Source organism: Lepisma saccharinum, chromosome 3 (assembly GCF_977018435.1).
Source record: "Lepisma saccharinum chromosome 3, izLepSacc3.1, whole genome shotgun sequence".
NCBI classification, from domain to species: Eukaryota; Metazoa; Arthropoda; class Insecta; order Zygentoma; family Lepismatidae; genus Lepisma; species Lepisma saccharinum.
The window spans coordinates 72671883-72689075 of NC_139231.1; the positions used below are offsets into that span (position 1 = coordinate 72671883).

Below are 17193 nucleotides of genomic sequence, written 5' to 3' on the forward strand. Positions count from 1 at the left end.
TTGTAAGACAGCTAGCTCCCCCAACCGGGGAGGTAAAAAACAGGGGAATCTAACATCCAGCAAAGCACAATTCAATAATATACACTTACATGCAATAATAACATAAAAGTACACTCATGGAAGCATATTACTTAACCCTACACCTTGTAGCTGGCCAGCAATTAATTATTACAATATACCAAAACCAGTAATGGTCAATCCGACCGTTACATAGTTCCCCCCTTCAAGAGGAACAAGAAAAAAACAATACACTCAAAACAAGATTACCATATTTACAAAATCATCCAACACAATTACACAATACCCACTAAAGTATTCAACTGTTCTCAGAGTATCTGAAAAATGAAATAGTCACTAGTTCATTCACTTCATCACATTGTCCACAATGTTCACAGATTCACCAAGCTTCCTCTTACTTGTGAAGTCCGCCACTGAAGTATCCTCTCTAGGATGAAGTCTTCCTGACAGCATCTTCCTTGAAGTTGGTTTTCTCTGGTTCCTGGTTCGACTCTCCACCGAGTCCTTGGCTTCGACTCCTGACCGAGTCCTTGGTTCGACTCTTCACCGAGTCCTTTGTTTGACTCCCAACCAAGTCCTTGTTCGACTCCTCATCTGAGTCCTTGGTTCGACTCCTGACCGAGTCCTTGGTTCGACTCTCATCCTAAATCCACAATGTGTCTTTCTGTTTACAACTTGGAGACACGCAAATAAATAAACTGTGTTGTGTGAATGAAGAAAATGGGAGTAAGTTATATACAAATGAAAACTAAATAAAAAAATTAACAATAAAAGAAGATCCGCGGTCGGCTATTATGACAGCTGGGATTGCTGGCTAGGCGGCCCGACGGTAGTCTTCCTAACCCTCATTAGGAGTTGTCGCGTGGCTCCCCTTGGCTGTTTTCTGTCCCTCCACCTCACAGCAAAAGCTGGTGGTTTATGGCTGGACAACTGGCCTGGTTCACCTTCCACAATCGGACAATCCTTCCCATTCTTTGCCCTGAAAGTATCTTCTTTAATCCTTCCAGACATTAAACATGGACCTGAGTGTTCCGTTTCAAGTTCACCATCAACGCCACGCAATCTGCCAGATATAGTGTGCTCTTTCAGCCACACCTTGTCTCCGATGCGAAATTTACATGGCCTACGTTTGATCTCGTTCTCTTCATCCGGGAACATCTGAAGTAAGGCTGGGCTCGTTTTCTTGTATTTCAGTCTCACTTCTTCTGTCTTCCTTTTGCTGGAAACAGTACAGGGAACGCAACTTCTGACGTAGCGAGCGATATCTCGTGTCATTCCAAGCCACGAATATTTCTCCCTGACTTTCGACAAAGTTTTCCGCTTCCCATTGTGTCCTGCAAATTCAGAATCGTGATGTGACGTCAATATTTGAGATTTCAAACTCAACGGGACCCATATCTTGGCTGTTCCTTTAGAATCTTGCTTGCAGTCTATCTTCCTGCACAAAACTCCCTCCTCATCCAAAAACGACTGATTAGCCAACTTAGCAACTTTCTCCTTATACTTCCTACTCCCAGAGAAATGCTTTCCCTTCAGTTGTTTCATTATTTGAGATAACAAACTGTCTCTCATTTGCTCTGAAACAATCGATGAAGTTTCTTGTAGCCTCTCAGAAATCAGTAATTCATCATTTTCATTGTCCTCTAAAGCAAAAGGCAAAATTGATAATGCATGGTTCTTCTTGTCCGTAGAAATGGAATTTTTTCGAGGAAATTTGCATTCCCTTTTTATTCCCTTCCTCTGTTTTCTCTTTACCTCTTTCGAGATTTTCAGAGAGCATAATGCACCAGTGTTTGCAGTCTTCTGAACTTCGAGTCCTTGGGAATCCACTAATTGGCCCGTATCCTCATTCGTAAACTTCCCGCTATTCTCTTGTGCATGTGTGTTGCATCCATCCAGGCTCGAGGGATCTGACGAGTTATTCCTTTCCTGTACCACGTTATTTCTCTGCATAACTGTAACAGCGAATTCTCGTTTATATGCACGCTTCGAGAACGTGTAAATCACGTCGCTATCCTTGAACGACCAACCGTTCTCCTCAATGTGCAAAATTATCCCACTCTGCCTCAAAAAATCCCTTCCAACGATTATGTCACGGAAACAATTCTCAAGGATGATAAATTTATGCTTAAATTTCATGTTATTAATGCAAACAGTAGCATACATCTCGCCAGCTGATGCAACGCTGCCCACAGCTAATGAAATGTTCCATTTTCTCGTCTTCATGAATTTATTCCCATCCCTCTCTAACAACTTGGCTGTTTCCAAACTTAGCGTAGAAGCTGAAGCTCCCGTATCTGCAAATAATACAAAGCGTTTCTTGTTAATCTTACATTGAATGAGAGGTTCGAGGTCTTGCTGAAAACAGCTTTCTCCATTCAAAAAACGGCCTTTGTTTCTGCGTTTTCTCCCGGCGGGTGACAGAATGTTTATTTGGGGACGCTGCTGACCTCCCTTTCCAGCGGGTTGGTTCCTTTTATTGGCCTGTTGACATTCCTGACGTTTATGGCCTTCACAACGGCAGCCCCAACAAATTATCTTTGCAGAATTTTTATTGGCCCCCGCTTGCCCAAAAGTTGCATCAAAAGAGGGTCTCTTTTGCCCTACGGTCGTGTCACCGCCAATACCCCTTCTTAGAAACGCGGTTGTTTCACAGCCCTTGATCCTTTTTCCTAAACCTGGATTCAGAGAGCATAAGGGTAGCTGGTCACTCTCGGTTCCCCCCTCGCTTGTCCTCGCGGACAAAGCCAAATGTTTTCCTCCTGTTCTTCGCGAGGTGTCCTCTTCAGTGTTGCAAACTTCAGAAAAAGATAATTCCGTCTCACCGGCGAGCGGTGAATAATAAAGCCTTTCTGAATACAACCTCCTCTGAACAATGGCTGCTTCAGATTCCAATTCCTTCAAAGTATGAAATTGCATCCCATACAAATGCCTTCGGAAACTAGGGTGTGCATGAGATAGAATATGTTCTATTACTTCACATTCCTCTGTCTCTTTTTGCCTCATAGAAAACAGTTTTCTCATTCGACGAATAAACAAAACCAGAGATTCTTCGCTCATTTGGAAGCGATTCAGAATCAAACGGTCGATCTCATTCTTATAATCTACAGAATAATATTCTTCTAAAAAAGCATTTTCAAAGCTCTTGAAATCTTCAAACGGGCGTGAAAATCTAAACCAATCCCCTGCAGCCCTCCTTAGCGAAAACGGAAGAATCTTGTCAAACAATGACTTCTCCGAAATGCCCATGACATCTTTATAATTCCGCAATTCCTGCAAATAATCATGCGGCGAAATCTTGTCATCGCTCCCTGTGAAGACTGGAATCGGTAAATTTGACTTATCGAGAATTTTCTGAACTTTTTTCTCCTCTTCCTTAGCACTCTGCTGTTCAGTGCGCGATAAAGCGAGATTATTTAATTCCCTAATAATTTCCTCCTGAGATTTATCGCTTATATCCTGATTACCCAATAGCTGTCCAAGCAAATCTCTATCAATTTGTACTGCCATTTTTTCTACTTTACTTTTTCCACTTCGTAATAACATTCACTTCTGTACGATCTTCGTTGTAAAAATTAAAAAATCTATACGTCCGTCAGTCCGTCTATCTTTCAAACTTATAGACCTGACGACAATTTATACAACAAGATATATCCTGGACAATGGAGCCCCCATATGTGTAAATCGTCGGCCCCCTATCCCTCGTTTCTTTCCGGCCCTCTGGATTACTTCCTACTTTCATCCCTCAATCTCTCCGTTCACCTCACCCTGGGTGCCAAGCGAGCAGATTATATTTGCGCCGGAATTACAAAAAGGGGGGGTGGTTTCACATAACAATTTATATTTGTATGTCCCTGGTTCGTTTACACATATACAGCAAGTGAATATACATCTGGTTAAATGGACAGTACCGTAGTTCTTGAAATTATAACATTCTCGTAGGATATATTGGTTTATTTTACGTAGTTATATATATACATATTTTACAGAGCGTTTCCATGAGTGTCTTGCATAGACCAAAATTACCAAATCTCTAATAATATAGTTGCGCACCTATGGCATAACCATCGGCACTTCCCTTACCACCGAGTTAGCAAAACTATCTCGGTGGGCCTATCCTCAGCTTAAATGATATTCCGTTACAAATGCGTTTTCTTACGCCTTCTCTCTTTCTTTTGGGCATCAATTAATCAAATTTCGGAAATATCCACATAATCAAAGCTTTTTCTAAAAGGGGACTTGGGACAGCAACAGGGGCTGGCATAACCAGATGCTACATTATGATATCCAGTTTAGCCACCATAAGTGGACTAAACTTGAGGAGACGTTCCTCTTTCGTCGATCAATGGGGAAACACTGTTTTTTCGCTAAAGCCCACTGGCTCTTTTTATAGCCGGGGTAAACGTCCGTGGACGTGGACCCCGTAGCGTTGGAAAATTCCACTGCCAACGGTCCTTTGTAAGACAGCTAGCTCCCCCAACCGGGGAGGTAAAAAACAGGGGAATCTAACATCCAGCAAAGCACAATTCAATAATATACACTTACATGCAATAATAACATAAAAGTACACTCATGGAAGCATATTACTTAACCCTACACCTTGTAGCTGGCCAGCAATTAATTATTACAATATACCAAAACCAGTAATGGTCAATCCGACCGTTACAACGTTAAAATGGAAATATTAATCTGCTTTTTTTCTAAATGAAACTATTAAATTATTGTCACAAATCTTACTAACGACAATGAAAAGATTCAATTTGTTTATTATCTTTCGTTCAATAAAGTCAATAGGATCGAAATTACAATGTGACAAATTATTTACGTTTAGTCTTTATACACAGAAATGTAACATTGCCCTTGTACCAATTTCTTTCGCTTTTGCTGCAAGAATATAGAAATTAAGGTTTTGTATTGAGATTGTATAGCTACACAGAATATCTGCAGTATCTGGGTGATTAATTTTGGGTAAACTTAAAGACAATTTAATTGATTAGGTAACTTGGAAAGTTTACGGTCAACCTAACATGTTTTTTATTTAATCAATTGATTTTACATACAAAAGTTCATACAAAAGCGGTTACGAGTTTTACTGTAGCTGACCAATATTCCCGATAATATTTTTCAAAGATATACAATGTTTAAATATTTCCGACGGGAAGTTTCTAACGGTTTTCAACTCTTTCTTTGTGCTATGGTAGGAATTTTTGTGGTGGCCATAGTGACTTCGTCAATGAAAATTTTGGTGTAAATATTCAATATTATACATTTTTCTTCTAACTATATTCGTCGGGAGGGTAAATGTCGAAATTTAACTTCATAAGAGAAATAAATATACCTTAATTATCTACGGTAAAATTACGTCAAGGAGTTCACAGCGTTAAGACGATCGCCTCCAGATGATGACGTCTTGACTAAGCGCTGTGGCCTGAACCTCAAGATGGTCTTGGTTTCACACTGAAGTAACGAGTGACACGTGTCCCTCAGTCTGAAAAAAAAATCACTGTCCACACGCGCCCAACAGGCCGTGGCCACACGATGAAGACCATTTCCTTCCAAGTAACTTGCGATTCGTAATAAATTAATTGAGTTACTGTTATAGTTACTCGAAAAGTAACTGCGTTATAAGCCACTCGTTACTTCCAATAATTCCTTCCGAATTTCTTTGAAAATTATTTAATGGCAAATATCATAACTAATATATTTCTGAGAATGAAAAGCTATTGACGATCAGATCTAATGACTTGAAGAACAAAATTATATCTAAGTTTTCTATTGTTTAAAAGCACATTTTCTCGTGTTAATAATTTCGACATGATAATGTAGTGTATTTCCAAACTCTGCAGTTTTCACTTACAAGTTAATATCAACTGAAAAAAAGTAGGAGTTTTAGGAATATTTGTTAAAAATCATAAGCTAGAATTTCTTGTAACAGACAGTTAAATTCAAAATATGGTTAATTTTAAATAACGACATGTCATAATAAACGACGTTATATTTATGAGCAGTGGGATGCACAAGTATTGCTCGGAAAATTATCCGTGATTATTTTTATTAATCTTTCTCTTGCATCCTAAGTGTTTTAAGGAAAGATTTTTTTACATTTGCTAGTACAGAGGTAATCAGCAGCCTGTTTGACGTTTTGTCTGAATTCTTCGACTTCTCATTACGTAAAACAAATACAAATAAACATGACAATGTTTATGCACCCTCACTCTACGAGGCATAATTCAAATATGTTCGTAATTAGCCAAAAGTGGTAGCCTAGTAAAGCGAAGTAAAATGAACCAAATAAATCATAATTCCAATGTATTATGATTACTTCGAAACATCTACTTGCTTTTGTGTGCGAATTCACATTTTATTTTCTTGATGTTGATGATTTCACAGATTTAAGTGTTCATCTGTTGCATATTTTCCTAAGAACTTTAGAGTATTATATTAATATAGACAGCGTTTTGTATTTATTCGTAGTGAAATAAACTTCAATTTACGTCAAGTTTAAATTTGGAAAATTCTCTTTTACATGTTAAATAGTTTTTTAAAATAAATTTGTTTTTTGTTCCAAATTTTCTTTGTTTAATAAAAGTGTCAGAAATCATAATTTTATTCTTGAAAACTTCGCGCACTTCCATGTGACGTCATTTAAGCATATCTTTGAATATCCTTGATGGTTACACCTGTACGTATTCACCTTAGATGAAAACACCACCACAGAACGAATTAACAAAAGAAGATCGTTTCGGCCCAAACTTTAAAATGAAAATTGTAGTAGTGAGCATTTAAGCAATAGAGACAAAATCACGGGTAGAAAACTTACAAAGCAACTCTGGAACTCATCTTTTATGAATATGAATGACTGTAAGTAACATATCCTCACGGTTACTGTTTTAGCGGGCGTCATCACTCGCAGGATTAGTGAATTTTTAACACGTTTTTCTGCTCTGTCTTATCAGTACATAACATTGTAAAGTAATCTATCACAAGCTTATAATGAGTGAAGATGGTCGTTTAGTTTTCAAGGTGTGATACTGTAATGTAAACCGTGACTGAGACACATGGATAACATTCAAAATACCCAGCAGCTATTTCTGCTGGAAGTTCTAGTCAAGACTGTTGTCTTGGGCACCACTCGGCCAAAATGTGAGATATTTGGCTGTAACACTCACGAGTCCAACCCTTTGCACGTTTCTATCAAATTTAAAAACTTCAAGGACATAGATATATCTCAGAAGGATTTTGCTTGCGAGAATGTGGTGGAAACCGACAAGATATCGACATTTTTCGATTGTGGGAAATCCAGTTTATTCTCCGTCACGCCGAAAGCTTTTCTGCAGAGTCTACACAAGAAACCAGGAACAGCAACTGTGTACACTCTCCCTCCAGACTGCAATAAACGGAAAACTGTGGGTCAAGCTGACGTCAACATCGACTCGTTTGTGGAAGATTTCTACTTCAAAGTGTGCACGATGAACACCCAGCAACCTATCACAATGTCATCTTTGGAAACGTATGACTTGTACAGAAGGGAATGTAGCTGTAAGATGGTGGGAAATATTACTCTGCTCATACGGCTATCTTGCTTTGGTAGATCCATTGTAACAGAATTTCAAGTCAAGGAGGGAGCAAAGAAAACGTTTCTCTTCAAACGAGGTTTGAATGACGAAACTTACCAATGCAAACAATGTGTCATACCCTTTGAGAATCCTGAAGAAAAGCATGATGATCCCATCAATTCTGCTTGTGCCTGCAAAGCAGATGTGACAAAAGTGCCATGTCCAGCAAGAAAAAGTAAGACGCATGGAAAGTCCAAAGATTCTGATTGCTGTAGCTGTTGTGATTCAGAGGCATCATCAAAGAGGAAAAGTAAATCAAAACCTGACAAATGTTCCTGCAATACATCCACTAACTCAAGTTACTCTACACCTCCAGAGGGGCATGGAAGAAGAGATAGGGGATTCGCGCCTGCAAAATGTGCCTGTCAGTCTGCCCCTCCATTAAATGCCGGGTGTTCTTGCTCGAACACACGAGCAGACCTCAAAAGCGAGGAAACAAATACTACAAGCTCTCGTTGCGCACAAAGCAACTGTCCAAACTTAAATCCAGAGGTTTCACTCCGACAGGGAATTCCTGGAGATGCAAATGGAGGATGCGTTTGCTCCATGGAATCACCTTCTTCAGGGATTCAAACAATCCTAGGAAAATACAGTTCCAGGGAAAGGCCTGGAATCAATGATGCGTACAGTGCAAATCAGTCCTCACTGTCGCCAGATGATTGGTGCCCATGCAAGGCTATAGGTTCACAGCCTCCAGGTTCCAAAGTGCACGAGTCCTGGTGCCCATGCAGCGATTTGGAAGGTTGCAAATGCAGTAACGACACAGCAGGTGAAGACAAGAAGTGTCCATACAAAGTTCTTAATCTTCCAAAGTCTACGTTAGAGACCTCATCTCACAGAACTTCACCTTTAACTTCGAGGTTTTCCATGGATAGAGAGAAGATGGCTCACAAGAGTCCGTTTGAGTCCTCGGTAGGCGCTTCTCGAGCTAGTAAACCAGACAGCTGCGGATGTGGTACCACATCAACGAGCGCAAGTTCATCAGGAAAGTACCAGGACTATGCGAAGCGTAAGGTAGGAGACAGCAAAACCCAATGCCCTTGCGGAAAACTAGAAGGTTGCCGTTGCGGTAGTGGAGAAAAAGCGCCTGCCAAGAAGGAGTGTCCCTACATAAGCATAATGAAGCAATTCGACGACAGCAGCGAATCTCAACCACGCAGTAAGGGGTATGCGTCTAGTAGCATCGGCGACTATGACGAAACAGATGATTCCGAGCACGAGAGTGGAAACGAAGGTTGTGAGTGCCTTGTCAAATCAAAGAAGCTGCGTCTACCGATGCGTCCCGGGTACATAAAGAGCATAGCAGTTGAGGAGACTTCTTATTTTCTGAACGGGGATGTAGCTACAGTGCGAATGAAAAAAGACGATATATCTTGTCTTTGTGAATCATGTGGTAACAAGTAGAGTCAACCAAAAATACTCCCAATCGCTGTATATCTAATTAAAGAGTATTTAATTCCATTAACTTCACATAAATTGGCAAACTATGTCAAAAATTGTAGATTATTCTTTTCAGTCAGCAGAATAAAGATAATTAACAATCCGTATTTCTTTGAAAAATGAAAATGTAAATCTTGTTGCGACTCACAAGTACAGTAAACTGCGATTTAACGTTTTCTAAACGTCATTTTGCAACGGCATAATATCTTGTGAACAGTAAGCGTCTTTTCCTTATACAAAAATATTACACGTAAAGTGTTATTCTAAAAAATGAGACACCTATATGATATTGAAACATCCACTTTAGTCAGTCTTTGGAAAGTTTTTTTTTTAAAAGCAACAATTGCAACTTTTACAGTTACTTTATCTAAATATCGTAGAACGTATTGCATGGATGGACTGGAAACCGGATGCTCTTTTTATGTACAGACAACAATAGAAGCTGAACACTAATTTTCATTGAACCTCATATTTAAATATGAAAATATACAGGTATGGATAATAAAATTCAAAATTAATCCCACACTTGAAAAATTACGTCACTCAAAGCCTTTACTCGTAACAATGTAGACGTGAAGATAGAAATTGTATTTCTATTTTGTTTAGCAAATCAATTAACGTAATACGCAGAAAGTACTGGTCATCAGAAATCTCTAAAAAAATTAAAAAAATAAAAATTGGAGAGGCAAATGATATGCACATTTTTTAAATATTTTTGATTTCCATTTTCGGTACATAACTGATATGAAATTTGTATATCTTCATTTCATTACAAATATATAATTTTATGAATGTTATACTGAATGAATTATAATTATATAATGATCCCCCACTCACGACCGGATCAAGAAAGTGTGGGGCGTTACCCCCACACCCCCTATATGCCTTCATGGCGTGGTGCTATGCACAGGGGAACACTTTACCTTTACCTTTTTTTATGTTATACTGTAGATTGTGTTAACGTCTCATTTTTCTTCCGTAAGGAGATGCATGCGAATTTACATTTACAATTTCTACTGGCCGCGGTGGCTCAGTCGGTAACGCGTTTGACTACCATGCTAAAGGTCCCGGGTTCGATCCGGGAACTTTTCTAACGGTGGAAGCGGCCCCGGCGCCCACCCAGCGTCGAATAACATGGGTACCTGGGGGGAACCCTGGGGGGTAAAGGCGGTCAGGGGCGTGATGCTGATCACATCAACCCCACTCACGACCGGATCAAGAAAGTGTGGGGCGTTACCCCCACACCCCCTATACGCCTACATGGCGTGGTGCTATGCACAGGGGAACACTTCTTTACCGGTAGATTCTAACATTGTGATTTTAGGTTCTATAATCAATCAATGAATTTTATTGAATTTAAGTATTTAGAATACGTATTAATGTAGTACTTGCTCAGTAATCCGGTAGCTTTTGAGCATTTCAAAGTCGTTTGTCTTTCTGCATTTCCCACAACCTATCATCCGAGTCTAAGTGATAATTTCCACTCTGAATATTTCGTTGTTTTTTTTTTGTTGTTTTTTTTTTAAAATGGGACTGGTTAACCCTCCTGTTGCCTGTTAAAGTCCTGCAGTGTTATATCTTTATCTGGATAGATACAGAAAATTTGTAAAGTCGTCTACATGCATTTGAGGAGTAAATTTATTGAACACATTTCACGGTAAACACACGTGTCGTAGGCAGTAGAGGTGTACCCGTGGGAAATGTTATTATTAATTATTATTATTATTAAAATCTGGACTGGGTGCGTCAGCACTTTAGGTGGAAATTGTATTTTACATCATAGAAAATTCGCTTTATTATTAATTGTGCCATAGTGCTGAGAGTTCTTTATCAGCACTGCTTCGTGTCTATAGACGCCTAGTTTTCAAACTGTCTTGAATGGACCAGTGTTATTTATATGTGAAAATGGAAGTTAACGCTGACAATCATGTTGTTACTTGTGAGAATGCTGTATTGATTTCGAGAAGAGGATTATATCCGTGAAAGAACAAAAAAATAATTGTAAACAGAAAATAATTGCATCTTAAATGTGTTTTTTTTTTATTGTAGCTAGTAGTGACTAAATTTGAAAAATCCATCCTATGACACACACGCTAGACTAAGTAAACTACTTGAAAACTAACCATTGTGATTTCTGTTAGTCATGAACGTTTCCCACATAGGAGATGAATAATAGTTATATCTACAAGAAACTATATTATCCTATTAAAGCAACTTTCAAAATGTTGGTTCAAGAAGTGGACAAAGAGATAAGTTTTATGGTCTATCAGTATTATTCAAAACATTTCGCGGGTGATTGAACACAGAACTCGAAATGCATCCAAATAAATTATTGATACATTATTTTATACAATTAGATGTGTAATTTTGTTTTTTCTGAAATAATCGTATCTGATCCTCTCAACTGATGCCTTTTTAGTGCATCAAACCAGTGGCGTCTCGTCCCTTGGGGCTTCCGGGGCTTAGACCCTAAAGAAAAACGGACATATTCACGTAATTATCAATTACCATAACTCATAACTATCACACAATCTTTTAAAGGGCGATTTTTACCCACGTAAATTCATCGTCTGTTGCAATGGATACGACAGCGCTCCTAGCGGCATTGATGTCAATTATTGCTTTCCGGGGCACGTCGCAAAGGAAGGCGTGGCCTACACCCACCTACGCTACAGTGAAGGTCACGTGCTAGCAGAGAGAGGAGGGGAGAGTGCAATGGATTTGAGTGATGATTCGGGGCTACTTCCGTTGCGTCGCGTTCGATCTCGCGTGTTGTTCTGTAGTGTTTTGGTGGCTTTCATTCGCTATGTTTGAGTGAGTTTGGCAGGGTTGATGTTCGAACACAAATTGATGAAGGACATAGGCTGTCAATTACAAGACACAATGAATTTGTCCGGAAAAATAGGCACATATTAAATACAATTATCGATTGCTTAAAATTCTGTGGTCGACATGAACTTGCTCTACGACGACATAATGAAAGAGAACAATCTTTAAACAGAGGCGTCTTCCGAGATTTATTATCCCTTCATAGAAGAGGGAAAACTAAGAGGGAACTTCGTGTTCTTTATTGTAGTGAAGAGTTGAAAAACATGAACTCTATCAGTAGATTGCATTCATTTTTTATTTAAAATTATTTAGAGGGTACCTTTTCAAAAACAGTAAAAATGACAAACATAGTTTTAATAACTCCCGTGGCAACAGCTGAATCTGAACGATGATTCAGCTCATTGAAGCGTATTAAAACCTGCTTAAGAAATGCAATGGGACAAGACAGACCAAATGCCTTGGCACTTGCTTACAATAGAGATAGAATACATTTCAAACATAGAGGGCTTCAACGAAAAAGTAATAACAAAGTTTGCTGAGCAGAAGAACAGGAGTCAACGTTCATAGAAAGGTATGTTTCACAACAATACCTGTTTCTTTTGTAATCATGTGAATTGTCATTAGATTTTAAATTCTTTAAACAAATAAGTCCAGTTTTGTAGTTTAGAAGATAAATACCCGTTTTTTTTGTAATTCAAGTAATTTGTCATTACATTTTAAATTCTTTCAAAAAAGTAAGTCCAGTTTTGTAGTCTAGAAGAAAAAATACCTATTATTTGTAATTCATGTGAATTGTCATTATATTTTAAATTCTTTAAAATATAAGCCCCGGCCAAATTTGAGGCCACGAGACGCCACTGCATCAAACCGAACAGCAGATCAAGAAAGCAACCTTTACTCTGTGCATTTTGAGGACAATAAATGCATCATTACTTACTTACTTACTGGTCGGCGCTACAGTCCACGTAGGTCCTTGGCCTTCCTGACTACCTCTCTCCATTCATCTCGATCCTCTGCTTTTCTTCTCCATCCATTAACTCCTAATCTTCTTAGATCCTCTTCCACGTCCTCTATCCATCTTTTCCTGGGCCTACCTCTTCTCCTTCTCCCTTCCGGTTTTCAATTGAATATTTTCTTGACAACTCGTGCTTCTTCCATCCTCTGAACATGGCCAGCCCATCGTATTCTACCCTGTTTGATCTTCACTACAATATCTGGCTGGTTAAACAATTCCTGTCCTTCCATATTTGTTCTCATTCTCTATCCCTCTTTATCTCTTACCGCTCCAAATATCCTTCTCAGTATTTTCCTTTCCCACCTTAACAACCAATATTCCTCTCTTACCGACATCACCCAACTTTCTGAACCATACATTACTATGGGTCTTAATATTGTTGTATATATTTTAATTTTTGTGTTCCTACTAACATTCTTAGATTTAAACACATTTTGCAAAGAAAAATAACATCGATTTCCACTTGTTATACTTTCCTGTATATCTGTAGCTGTCTTGTTATCTGCTGTTATTATTGAGCCCAAATATTTAAAGGCTTCCACCCTTTCATATTATTTTCCATTTATTCGTATGTAAGGTTCTCTTTTGCCTCTTTCTGGATCTCCCATCTTCATATATTTGGTTTTATTTGTGTTCACTTCCAGTCCTAGTTCTTGAGCTTTCTCTTCTAATACTTGATAACTCTCTTCCATAGCTTGCTTATTCCTTGCTATTAAAGCTACATCATCTGCATGTGCTACTATTTGTGTTAGTCTATTTAATATTGTTCCTCCAGGGTTGATTGGTAGTTGTCTGATTACTTTTTCCAATGCTAAATTAAATAGTACTGTAGAAAGTAAATCTCCCTGTCTCAGTCCTTTCTCTACTTTAAACATGTTTGTCATTTCCTGTTCAACTCTGACTTTACATTCCGTTGTTTTCATTGTCATTCTTGTCAGTCTTATCAATTTCCTTGGGATTCCAAACTCTTCCATTATACTGTAGATCTTATTTCTTTCCAGGCTGTCGTATGCTTGTTTAAAATCGACATATAGTTGGTGAAGTTCTTTGTTATACTCATAGAACTTCTCCAGCACTTGGCGCAGTAAAAATATCTGGTCCATCGTGGAGTGATTTTTTCTAAATCCTGCTTGGTAATCTCCCATGATTCTTTCCATCCAATCTTCCAATCGTGTTGCTAAAATTTTACCAAATACTTTATAAGTTCCATCCAGTAGTGTTATTCCGCGTTAGTTTTCACACTTAGTTTTATCCCCTTTCTTATGTATCGGGCATATTATTCCTACTGTCCAGTCTCTGGGCATTTCTTCTTTTATCCAAACTTCTTCTTTTATCCAAACGCTGGAAAGAACAAGGAATGATAACGTCTGGAAAACATATACTGATGTATAGTGGAGGAGATACTGGTAATAATGGTACAGGTTTCCTAATCCAAAAGTCTATCAAACCAAGTATTATTAACTTTAGAGCAATTAATGATAGGATGTGCTCAGTCAGAGCTAGAGCAAAATTCTTCAATATCACAATGTTTTTTGTGTATGCCCCCACAGAAGAAGCAGAGGAGGAGGAGAAAGATGCTTTTTACTCAAAATTAGAAGAAGAAATAAATCATGTACAAAGACACGATGTAAACATCATACTAGGGGACGTAAACGCCAAAATAGGAAGTGAAGAGATGTACAGAAGCATAATTGGCAAAGAAAGCCTGCATGAAGTAAGCAATGATAACGGAATGAGATTGATAGACTTTGCAAGCAGTAAGGAAATGGTAATTAAAAGTACTTGGCGTCCACGAAAAGACATAAAAAAGGAGACCTGGGTGTCTCCAGACGGCCGCACAAAAAACCAAATAGATCATGTTATAATAGACAGGAGACATGCCACAGATATTATGGAGATCAGTAGTTGTAGAGGTGCTGATGGAGATACAGACCACCATATAGTGAGAATCAAGTATAGACAGAAAATTGATGTGAAAAGATCAAAAAAGGAAAGTAAGAACATGAAACATAATGTAGAGGAACTCAGGAATGTCAGAGTAAGAGAGGAATACCAAGAAAAACTTATGGAGACACTAGAAACAAAAAAGGATATATGGGAGAAAGGAGAACTAGAATGTAAGTGGGAAATACTAAAAACAGTAATAGGTAATGTAGCAGAGGATACATTGGGAAAGAAACAAAACAAGAAGAGAGAACAGTGGTTTGATGAAGAATGCTCAATATTAATACAGGAGAGAAACGATGCCAGAAAAAGGATGCTTCAACGGAGAACAAGACAAGTAGTGGAAGAATATAGAGAAAAGAGGAGAGAAGCAGATAAGACATGTAGAGCCAAGAAAAGACAGTTTGAGAGAAATAAAATAGAAGAGTTAGATGAAATGAAAGATAGAAATGAGATACGAAAGTTTTATGAGAGAACAAGAGATCTGAAGAAAGGATACCAACCCAGAGCAGTTTTCTACAAGGACAAAGAAGGAAACCTCATTGGAGACAAAAGAAAGATGATGGAAAGATGGCAGGAGTATTTCTGTGAATTACTTAACGGAACCAATGAGGAGGATAAAGAAGAGGGGAAAAGTGATGAAGAAGAGGAAGAAATAAGTGAGGAAGAGGAGGAAGAGATAATACCAACTTTAAAGGAAGTAAAAGATGCAATAAAGTCTCTAAAGAATAATAAAGCCCCAGGGGAACATGGCATAGAATCGGAGCTGTTGAAATATGGTGGAGAGGGAGTGAAGAAGGCCATATATGAAGTGATAGAAGAAATGCATCATTAGGATGCATTTATTGTCCTCAAATTGTTACTGAAGTCACAGACACATTTTGGGTTATGTGACTGAATCACTCAAACCCCTACTTCGGCAAGCCCTTGGATTGCAAGCATTGAGTTTGTGTCTTGGAACCTGACCACCCACCGCCTTAACAAGTGAATACCTGCAAGTCGATGTCATCTATTCCAGATAGCTCTAAGCTCACTAATGAGCAGTGCCGATGGCTTATGGGTTTGGAGCAAGAAGCTGTCCTAATGCTAAATCGATCAATTAGTGGCACACCTGTTGCAAACTACAAAAAACACTCCGACAGTAGTTAAAACCTAAAGCTTAGGGGGACGACTACTGTAAATCAACATAACCATCGAACCTGCATCGCCAACACCAGTCTTCCTGACAATTTTGTTTCAATTTATGGGTAAGTGGAGAACTGGTTCAAATATTGCTCCACCCTTTTCCTGCTTTTTTTTCTTACCTACCGCTAGCCATTCTCCAGAGGTGAAAAACGCTCATTGAAGCTGTCAGGTCTAATCGCCATCCTTTTGTTGAAGGCTTTATTTGGTTAAGTAAGGTAACAATGATCATAAGAAAGTTAACGTTAATTCACCTAAAAGTAAAGTATTATGTTATCTTGGGGAGATGCAAGATCCAGACGGGAGACTTCACCTTCAAACACCACTTTTGTTTGTGTGTGTGTATGTGTGTAGCATGTAGGTTGATTGTAGTGGCGTGCTCATGGAAGATTGGCAGGGGCTAGAGCCCCTTTTATTACGGTTTTCCTAAAAATAAGTAGATATAGACTCAAAAACGGAAAGCTTAATAAAATATAGCGCTGACTACTACAGAAGAAGGAAGCCATGCACCCAATACGCCATATCCCCCTTACGAAATTAATAATCGTGCCACACCATTTTTACAGACCCGATACCCCTATATTAGGAATGAGGAAGTCTAATTAATGATTGGCAGCCTATAATGGAATCAATAAGTGACGATATTTTTATAGTTACAATACATAATATGTAGGCTGCGTGTTTCTCCAAATCTGATTAATTTTTTTTCTGTATGTAAACGTAACTATCAAATATTTTTTTTCAAAAAAATGTGTTTTAAAACGAAACCGAAACTAAGTGCAAGTAAATTTTATCAGGGTCCCGAACTAAAACGGTGGCAAAAATTTAAATTTCACCCGATGTAGCACCATCACAATTCTTGTTTCTCGGCGGACCTAGCTTGGCAGCAAAAAAACATTTTCTGAAACATTCCCGGTTTGAAACCAAAACGACAACTTGTTCATAAAAGTTATCCCTCACCTCATCTTTACGGGAAAAATGATTGAACCTGCACTGTATCTATGCAAAAATAGAGTTAAACTTATACCAAGAATCAACAGGATAGCACTTCTGCGTATAGATCAGGACGATTCTATATTGGACCACCTCGTAGCTGCAAGAGCAATTTATGCATGCTGCTGCTGACCACTTCCCCACCACATGACGTTT

General features: G+C 38.5%; 2 protein-coding genes across 2 annotated transcripts; both read left to right on the forward strand.

Moving 5' to 3' along the window:
* The first annotated feature begins 6745 nt into the window (after window positions 1-6745).
* LOC145985845 (uncharacterized) lies at window positions 6746-9165 on the forward strand. Its single transcript, XM_083119944.1, has one exon. It carries the CDS (start codon window positions 7077-7079, stop codon window positions 9036-9038), a length of 1962 nt encoding a protein of 653 aa, XP_082976070.1. The 5' UTR covers window positions 6746-7076; the 3' UTR covers window positions 9039-9165.
* A 5428-nt stretch (window positions 9166-14593) lies between these two features.
* On the forward strand, window positions 14594-15697 carry LOC145985572 (uncharacterized). Its single transcript, XM_083119642.1, has one exon. The coding sequence runs from the start codon at window positions 14594-14596 to the stop codon at window positions 15695-15697; it is 1104 nt and encodes a 367-aa protein (XP_082975768.1).
* Window positions 15698-17193: the final 1496 nt, after the last annotated feature.

Bases quoted from the DNA above. Each gene is read 5' to 3' on its own strand.
- LOC145985845 (XM_083119944.1), top strand. From the start codon at position 7,077: ATGGATAACATTCAAAATACCCAGCAGCTATTTCTGCTGGAAGTTCTA.
- LOC145985572 (XM_083119642.1), top strand. From the start codon at position 14,594: ATGTACAGAAGCATAATTGGCAAAGAAAGCCTGCATGAAGTAAGCAAT.